This window comes from Telmatherina bonti (genome assembly GCF_933228915.1).
Source record: "Telmatherina bonti genome assembly, chromosome: 19".
NCBI lineage: Eukaryota > Metazoa > Chordata > Actinopteri > Atheriniformes > Telmatherinidae > Telmatherina > Telmatherina bonti.
The window spans coordinates 10803407-10813862 of record NC_136617.1 but is presented as its reverse complement, the minus strand read 5'-3'; the positions used below and the strand labels follow the sequence as shown (position 1 = coordinate 10813862).

General features: G+C 35.4%; 1 protein-coding gene across 1 annotated transcript; it reads right to left on the bottom strand.

Annotated features, from left to right (window-relative positions):
* Positions 1–246: 246 nt before the first annotated feature.
* On the bottom strand, positions 247–8801 carry LOC306770429 (vesicle-associated membrane protein 2-like; the record flags this gene model as incomplete). Its single annotated transcript, XM_079259289.1, has 5 exons — positions 247–263; positions 1800–1851; positions 5299–5457; positions 6741–6867; positions 8764–8801. 5 exons carry the CDS (start codon positions 8799–8801, stop codon positions 247–249), a joined length of 393 nt encoding a protein of 130 aa, XP_079115415.1.
* Between the last annotated feature and the right edge of the window lie 1655 nt (positions 8802–10456).

Below are 10456 nucleotides of genomic sequence, written 5' to 3'. Positions count from 1 at the left end.
AAACTGCCTTGCTACAGTAAACATCACCATGTGTCTTTCCTACGAAGGAATTCTGGAAAGCTGCCGGGAGGAGAGAGAAAAACAAAAGGAAGATCTGGAACACATTGCAGGCCATGCATGGAAGTTTCTGAGGATCTCTGAGGATGAGGAGGAGGAAGAGCACTGAGGAAAGGCTTGATTTGGTTCGGCTTTGCTTGTTGGTGCAGACTCATCCTCTGACTTGTGTGTCCGTTTCTGATCAGCAGCTCAGTAGAAGAAATATACTGAGGACAGCAAACAGAGATCATTATAATAGATGACATTTAACACTTCTGCTGATAAAAGTTTAAGTTTTTTAGGGCCAGAATTTTTGTTTCACAGTCTAAAGCTTTGTTAAAACTCCATATTTAACTTAAAGAATGCATTATGTAAGTTAATAAAGGAATAATCCCTAAATAACATGATATAAAGATATAATATATATAAACAGAAGACAAAATACAAATATAGAAGCTATGAAATCTGTGATTTTCCAAAATACCTGCTAATTTTGAGACTGGAAAAATAAATAATTTGGTAAGCAAGTCAAAGAGGAGTCTGTGCAACAAAACCTGCTATCCAGGTAACATAAGTTCATGTTAGCAAGACTGTGTCAGTCTACTTTCTGCTTGTAGCACAACATCCACATGAGTCTGGGTCTTACTAGCCCAGGTAATGAAATATTAGATAACTGTAAAGCAAAATTATGTCGATAATATTCCTTTCAAACTGTCTTAATCCAGCAAAAATGGGGCAAGTTTTGGTTTCAACTTGCAGCTTTCAAATGTTTATGGAGCATCATTAAAACAAGATCCAATGCAAGATGGTCACAAATATACACATACAGCAGGGTGCCCAAAGTTTTTAGTAAATGAAACATAACCTGACTGCTTTCAATTATTGTCCTACAACATCATTATGATTTATGCTAAATAGATCAATTTAAGTTGCACTCTCATTGACTTTAAAGTAACATTTTGTAAGTCAATAAAAAAAAAGTTCAGTTTTCTTTTATATCATCTTTTATTTTTAACTTTTTTTATTTTTATTTCTTCAGATATGCATAGCTTTTTTTTTTATTTCCACACTGAGGAACAAATAAAGTTACCTGGTCTAAATCATTAAATTGAGAATATTAATAGGACATTTTTACAGCGAGGAGTCTGTGAGAGGGGTTACCCAACACAGCTGTTAAAAGCTTGTTATATGTGTCTTAATTTTCTCCAAATAAAGAAGTACTAGACTAGATACTGGCCCATTATTCTTTTAATAAAACAACATATAAACAAAAAATATTATATTATTATTATTTATATATATAAATATTATATTATCAGGATTTAATAAAGTAAATATGTATATAAATATTGATAATAATATAACATCTAACCCACTATTCTGGGTACATTAGATTTGCAGGTAGATATAAAACATTACTTTTATGCAACACTAGTGGAAAGAAATAATACAAACTAAATTAAAGTAACTTTGAGACAATATAATAATATTAATATAATTATATAAATTGTACAATAATAGGTGCTGCATTTTTAGCTTTTTCTTGAGGATTGAGAATAAATCAGACTGGCTTTACTGGCTGGAGAGCGCTCCCAGTACAAGTAGGATGCAAGACAGCAGCTAAAGCCATGCTTAGGGGGCGAGTCACTATGAAAATCTGCAAAATTTCCATAGTTCAATTTTAATATTTCATTCTGCACACGCAAGAGATTTAGTCAGAAATGCCCTTTAATAAAAGTCTAATAGCTTTTTATTTTACTCACAGAAGATGACACCAACAAATATAACTCCTATAATGGCCATGATGATCATCATCTGGAAGACAGAAGCAAACGATGCTCGATTAGGTTGAAAAGCCCTTTAACTCCAACCACACAGGTGTGAGAAAAAAACCGAAACATGTCTGATTCCAACTACAAAAAGCAGCTTCTAAAATGGTCCCAAACTACAAAACATGGATGAAGATTTCCAAACGTTCCAAAACATGCAGGATTAAAACCTGTCTGCAGGCCTTAATGCTGCATGTAAAATCCATGTGATAAATAAGTGTCACACAAACAGGAAATCACATCACCTATGAGGGGGAAGGGCGAGAGAGATTAATGAGAGGCTTTTTTTTTTTTTTAGAGAGAGATTGCTGTCATTGTGACGTGGCTGTTCATAGAGACGGAGCTGATCAGTGGTGGAAAATTAATGAGATATCACCATATTTATTATCACTGAAAAGGAAACCGAGTTTAGTTTTAGCTAAATGATGTGAACTATTTTCACCGGTGGATTAATCCACGTGTTGCTGTGGTAACTGAACTGAAGGAGTTTCATTGAGCTTTTTATAAGAACTGGTTACGTTCTGCGTGGGTTTTATGAAACATGTGAGACAAGAACCTCAGGAGTGGACCGGCACATGCGCGTCTGTCGGAAAGGAGGAGTTACGTCACAAATCACAGCTGGCTCTTTAATCCCTGAATGTCACTGTAATCCAGATTGAGATTTTTTCTCAGCTGTCAGTCAAATAGACTCTCTTCCTCTCTTCTAAGGTAATCCTCCATTTTCCCAATGACTGGCTGTGGGGGGTGGGGCTTAACCGACGGATGCTTAGACAAAAAGGGTTGATGCTTAACAGGATGGATGAACAGGAAGTGTTTATTTGTTTAGCAGAAGAGGAGAGAAACATGGCAGAGGCAGGGTTTTATTCAAAGTGAAGTACAGTTTTTCCACTGTTTTTCATTGCCAGATGTTCTGCATTATATAGTCCGAGCTATAATAATAAGCTGCTGTAATGTTTAGTCAAATCAAGCAGGTTTCTGTCACTAAAAACAGGTTATGTTGTCAACGTTCCCCTGCAGAGCTGCAATGGATGAGGAATAATGCAAACAAGAGAGTGCCTTATCAAACAGCCCAAGTGTTTGTTGGATTTTTAAACTATTTCTAAATATAAAATAATTCTAAACACAGTAAATAAGAGTTTTCATTCCAGTAATTTCACTGAAATCAAAGGATCTGTTTCTGACTAACGTGTTCCTCATGGCTCAAGCAGCACTTAATGGTTTAATACGGTTCTCACAGTCAGCGCAACAGTTTTTATCAGCAAATATAGTTTGTTAATGAAAGTTTCCATGAAATTTTCACATCAATTCAAGAATAAATGAACTCTAAATATGGAAAAAATTGTGACTGTTTCAGCAGATGAGGTATTTTTGAGCAATTCATCCACATTGATGATAAACTTTTTAAATTAACCATTTTTGGAACCATGTAAAGAGATGTTTATGCAAACAGAGGTTTATCTTAGTAAATAATTTGTAAATGTTAATTTGCTGCTATAATACATCAAATTTCTGATAAATACAGCAGAAAATGTTATTTCAGACGTCTGGTTCTCATGCAGATCTATTTAGTTTTCTCATTGTCTTTTACTTATTTAAATACACAACCCCAATACCAAAAAGTTACATTTTTCAGACTTTTATGAAATATTTCCACAATCTTTGGCCAATTTAAGCAATTTTTTGTTCCAGTCACATGACTGATCTCTTGCCAGTTGACCTAATTAGTTTTCCAATTCTCCTCCAGGTAGTTGTGATTAGTACAAGTGACTTTCGTTAGCCCTTTGTTGACGCTATTTCAACATTGTAAAGATAAGTTGCTGCCATTAATTTTAAAATATTTTCCATAAAATGGTAAACCATCTCAGTTTAAACACTTGATATTTTGTTTTTGTTCCATGGGGAATAAAATGCAGGTTTACAAGATTTGCATATTGTTGCAATCTGTTAGCATCCCCGTGTTTTTATTAATTTATTTATTTAGGAAGTGGGGTTATAGTAAATTCACATGTATTTAAATCCCATTATTACAAATATGTGAACTGACTTTCACACACCGTGAGTAATTAATGACACCTGACAAAAACACTTAGATGATGCTATGATCAGCATGATGAATTCCTCTAATAGTTTAAATGGCAACTGAGAAGAATTGATATTCCTCCAGAATGGTTTGTAAATGACTGGCGTTGTGGGAATACATCCATCATTCTGACCAGGCTGCATTTTGTTTGCTGCGTTACAGAAAACAGCATAAATAGGACTTTTTCTTTGCAAAAATAATGATTCATTTCGATGAAAGTCTTCAGGGCAAAACTGAGTAATGTTGAGAGATTAAAAATGTCCACATACTTTTTTCCAGACATATAAAGTAGAATGTGTGTGTACTTTTTGATGAAGCTTATTGTTAAGACTAGCCTGAATGGATCCTAACCGTCCCTGTGGCTCTGCTGCTCTTGGCTTGGAAAGCAGGAGATACTTTCTCACCGATGAATAAATTCACCTACTTTAATCTTTTTTTTTTCCCCCACAAATGAACATTTGATATTGTTCTCTTTTTTTCTTTCTCAGCAAATATTCCTGGTTTATCGTTATGATGCTTGATCCCTCTTTCCTGAACCCTACATCCCCTACCGGCCATGGCAGGTCAAGGATGCTCAGGATGGGGACTAGATCAAAGAGATATTCAGTAAATTGCATTGGTTTACCTTAGCTAGGTAATTATTTCTTATGAACTGGTTTATATTAACACAGATATTATAAACTGAATTTACTTATTTTGTGCTTTACTAGTCTTACTTGACTCTGCTTCATGCTACATTCACACAGTACTTTTATAGATTTATAGTGTGTTAATTATCGCTGTTTTGTCCCAATGGGCACATTGATCCACCAACTGTGCATTTGGCAGACAAAAGCACTTCTTCCTGAGCTACAGTCGTCCAAAGGATCCATAGATCTCATGGATTTGCTTAAACAACATGCAAACTGAATTACATAAAATGAACAGGACCTTTTCTTTAAAAGTGGTTTGAGATGACTGTCATGAATCTTTGCTGTATAAATAAAGCAGAACTGAAATGAACGCGGCCATTCCTCACTATGATGCACTTATTTCAAGAATACATTGTTGAATATTACTTCTTCATAAATCCACAAGAACAGGAATAAGGATATCCCACTTCATCATATCTTCTATTTCTGTACCAATGTGTCGATGCAAATTCAGAAGAACAAGTAGCCTGCAGATTCTTCCTTTATAAATAATGAGAAGGTGTGTGTATGGTTTTGTTTGTGTGTATGACTGCATGTTTCTTACTGCTGTGAACAAGAAAACTTCATGTCGTCAGTGTGAAAACCGTTGCTTGAGTTCATACTGAGTAGGAAAGACAGTGCATGATTGAGAACAATGAATGGCACTTTGAATCAAGCCCACCTTGCAGTTTTTCCACCAGTACTTGTTCTTGAGTTTGGCAGCGCTGCTCTCGAACTGCGAGGCTCCAGCCTGCAGGGCGTCGGCCCGATCGTCCAGCTCCGACAGCTTCTGATCCCTCTCCAAGACTTTGTCCACGTTCACACGCATGATGTCCACCACCTGGAGGACAAAAAGCAAAAAGCATCGCTGTCAAAGGAGGAAACTGACCTCCCACTGCGTATCCAGCACAGCTGCACCAGTTAGCTGAACTCAGTTATCTCAAATGTAAGAAAATATATGGATTCATCGATAGATGGATGGATGGGTAGATAGATGCCATGATGACATTTCTACACATGAAAATATATTTGTTTTGTTTTGAAATGGTTGTTTAATAGGATACATTTTTCTTTATCATGATCATTTTTTTTATTTGCTGAACTACAAGCACGTTTCTTGCAGTGACTTTGTTTTTATCAGCAGTTTTCATCTTAACTCGTTCAGTCAGTGCAATTCTGACTTGATTACTCAACTCAACTCGACTCATCTTTATTTATAGAGCACTACTTTAAAAGCAATCAAGATTGGCCAAAGTGCAGAACACACACACATAAAATGCAAAGAATCTGTAAATTAAAAACAAAATAAGAGCAGAAAATGATAAAATAAAAATTTAATTAAATTAAAATAACCAGGCTCTCAAACTGCTTTAAAAGCCAAAGAGAAAAGATGTGTTTTAAGAGAGGATTTAAAAGCTGGCAATGAGGCATCTCATTTCACAGCTTAGGAGCGACAATGGAAAAAGCACGGTCACCTCTAGTCTAGACTTCTTCTTTGTCTTAGAGACAGTTAACACGAGTTGATCTGCTGACCGAAGAGAACGGGAAGGAACATACGGACGAAGCAGGTCAGGCAGATAGGGGGGAGAGAGGCCATGAAGATAATCAAAAATATAAAGAAAGATTTTAAAATCAATTCTAAAACGAACTGGAAGCCAATGAAGTGAAGATAAAACTGGAGGGATGTGCTCTCTTCTTTTAGTACCAGCTAAGAGTCGAGCAGCAGCGTTTTGAACAAAATGAAGCCGAGTCAGTAACGACTGGCTGAGACCAACATAAGGTGCTTTACAATAGTCTAAACTGGTTGTGATAAAAGCATGGATTAAAATCTCAAAGTGGTACAACAGAGACAGCAGAAGTTTAACTTTCTCTAACTGTCTCAAGTGAAAAACGCTGGACTTCACAATCGATTTGACCTGACCATCAGATTTAAGGTCACTGTCAATTTACACACTCAGGTTTGTTGCTGTCTGTGTCAAATATGGACTTAAAGGATTAGTTTGTTGACTTTTTTTTTTGTGGTTCAAAGAAGAAAATTATTTTTAAAAGTAAAACAAAAAGAAAAAAAGACCTCATTATTTCCCATGTCATAATAAGTTCCAGCTGTTCTACAGGTTTCCTCACCTCATCCACCTGTGCCTGTGTCTGCTGAAGTCTTCTGTTGCTGGTCAGGTTAGGGGCTTGAGCTGGAGGGCCACCCTCACCCTCTGGGGCCCCTGGAGCTCCTGGAGTACCTGCATCTGGGGTCGACCTTCAGGGATAATGTAAAAATAAAACAAACAGGGAGATAGCTTTTTAAAATCAGAGCAGACTGGATTGTCCTATGTGGAAATGTCTGTTGTTAAAACTAAATGCCATAAAAAAAAAAAAATGAATAATCATAAAAATATTCATATTACTTTTACTTGTCAGCCTTTTATAAACCAGGAGCCTCTTTCGCCAAACACGTTTGCAAGCTTTACTATGATGCACAACACAAACTGTGATGACCTGTGGTCATGCAAAAGTCAACAGTATGGTGAGTTAAAACACGCAAGATGAAGCTTAGATTTACTGAGACAGTCTGGACATTGTCTGTCTGAGGTTTCACATTTTTACAGATCAAGTCATTTTCCTACATCGTTCCAAATATTAACCATGCCACAAAGCTGAAAAACATGGGTTTCACAGAAACATGTCAGTTGTAGAGCAAAGCCCCACAAGCATCTGATCGGCTAAAACCAAGACTGAATATACTTAACTGACCAATTACGCACTTTATTTATTATATATTCAACCTGGATGGTATGTATTTTCTTCCAATTGTAAATAAAAATGATTCTAAATCGGAGGTTGAAGAATTCCTCGATAATAATACATTTAAAGTTTGATACTTTAGGAGCAGATTTCTGACAAAACTTCAGCTGCTTTCCAAGATGTTCCAAAATATCTGCACTGTGCTCTTAAATACCGAAAACATGTCAGTAATCAGCATTATGATACATTGGTTTCCTTTATACATACATACATACATACATACATACACACATACATACATACATACATATATATATATATATATATATATATATATATATATATATATATATATATATATATATACACATATATACACACACACAACAATATTTATTTGTATATGAACTGACATGCAGCTCCATAGAACAAAAACTACAATGTACAGAATATCTTCCACCAAAACATCTTCTTTAAAGTGTGTGCTGAAGGTTGTGAGGGCTGAATGGAGCTCTAGAGTGATTCCTTAGTTTGTCCCTCCTGGGCTTCTGTTGTAATATTGTTCTACATAGAGGAGGAGCAAGACTGGCAACTTGTGACTCACTCTGAGGTAATAAAATCCCAATTACTCTTATTTACCAGAAGATGAAGTCACTGATCATTCAATATTACTGTCACACTTATTAGATCATCTGTTAAGACAACAATGTCTAATTACAGCAGATTTTACACCGGGGATGTCCAGCTCTAGTCCTTGAGGGCCACAATCCTGCAGGTTTTCCATGGGATACCTGTTCAAGCACACCCGACTCAAATGAATCAGTCACTGTGCAGAACTTTATTGGCTGTTGGGTCCAATTAATGTGCGCCAGGTGTGTTGGAAAAGGGATACATGGAAAACCTGCAGGACAATGGACAATTAATTAGGTGTTTTTTTTTTTCAATTTTATCAACTTTTAGTTACTTTGACATCTTTTAAATACACTTTTACTTCATCTCATTTCTCAGTGTATAAATAAAGGGACTGACTTATCAAGCTAAATGGAATGTGAAGGTTTTAGATTACATCCAATAAAATGAAATATTTTCATGGAAGCTGTTATTCTCAAACTGACAACGCTGAACATTTTAGATGGATTTTAAAGAGCTATTACAAAAATGTGAATCATAGAGTCTCTTGTAAGGCATGCACGACCATCTTTATGGTTGTTCTGTAAGTTCCTTTACAACGGTGATGCACAAGGTATGGATAATAAAACCAACTTTAATTAAATAACAGAAAATGACTCATTCAGTTTGACCTCTGCCCACATAATAATGACTTTATCAACTCAGTAGTTCACAACAATCAAACATGAAATTCACAGCTAAATTTGTCTTAGTGAAGCTGCTAAGATGTTTTTTCTTTTACTTCACTTCGACACACAGAGGACAGTTGATGTGATGCATGATTACACCAAACAGCAGTTCGCTGTCACAGCCAAAGCTCCAACAAACAGGCTTGTTGTCCAGAAGCAAAATGGAGAAAGATTAGTGCAGCAGCAGCAGCCTGACTGATGAGAGATCAACATGCATGTAATAATCTGCCCTCCCATCCCCCCACAGGCAAAAATTCACAAACAAAAATTTAAAAAAAGTAAATATAAATGTTGCTTTTTTTTATTTATTTATTTATTTTCTTTAATTTGTAGCCTTATATTTATAAACAGAAACTCTTCCACGGGCTGATAGTTTTACTTATGGTTAAAACAGATTTAGTCTTTGCCTTTACTGACTCACTGGAGTTGTTTGTACTTTGCACTCGATAGACTAAGAAGTGATGCAGGAAGGTGAGGCGACACATTTCAGCTGAGCTGGTGACAACTGATGGATAGTTTAGTAAGGTGAGTCAGCCTGTGAGTCATGGTAAGAAATCTGCAGAGTCCCACTGCTGCATCCAGTATGATTACAAGTTTTACGTCTATATTCTTATTTTATATATTTATATATATATATATATATATATATATATATATATACATATATATATATATATATATATATATATATATATATATATATATATATATATATATATATGGGGAAAGTATAAATTGAGCTGAACTGAGACGACCAAGAAAACAAATGAGCGTTTTCTCTTTAGTGATTGCTTTATAATGATGTTGCTTTATCTAAAACTAGTTAAAGACAGTTTACAGATGTTAGAAGTTTGTTTTTTAAATGAGAAATGAATAAAAAAATGTCGGAGTACTCACATGTCAGCGGCAGGATGCGGGAGATTATCTCAGAGCCGGGGTGGGGGTGATGGAGGGTGATGACGATGAAAAGACAATAGGAAATAAATGAAGGAAAATGACAAGAGAACGTTCTTCTTAATCTAATTCACTGATTTAGACTAGTTTTTCCTTTAAATAAAGAAACTACAACTAAAGCAGCTGAGCAGTAGAAAAAAATATTCATCCGTCACAAGAAAGCTCCACCCACTGCGTGCGCGCTCACGCAGTGCTAAATGTACTCAGACACACACACAAACACACACAAACACACAAACAATTCCTATCAAGGACTGAAATACCATAAATCAGTATTGTTATTAGGAACAGCTGGTAGTTTTTTTTTCTTCTGCTACACGGGGATTCTTAGCACATGCGCAGGATTTTCTCTTTATTCCACGGAATCTACTGGGAAAGTCTGTACAAACTGTTGAGTGGGAGCAAGTTTAGCTGTAGCTTATGAATCTCAACTAATGAAAATAAAATCAAATTTAATGTTTTCAAGACTAATATTTCATGTTGCATTTTTGTTTTGTGGAGCTTGTTTGGTAGGTTGTAGGAATAAAAAGTTCAGAAATATTTTATGTATGTATGTATATGCATATGTATGTGTGTATGTATGTATGTATATATGTATGTATACATGTGCGTATGTATGGATGTATGTATGTATGTATGTATGGATGTGTGTATGTGTGCATATGTATCTGTGTATGTGTGCATATGTATGTATGTATGTGTGTATGTATGTATGTATGTATGTATATATGTGTGTGTGTGTGCGTGTGTGTATGTATGTATATATATATACATATATATATATATATATAT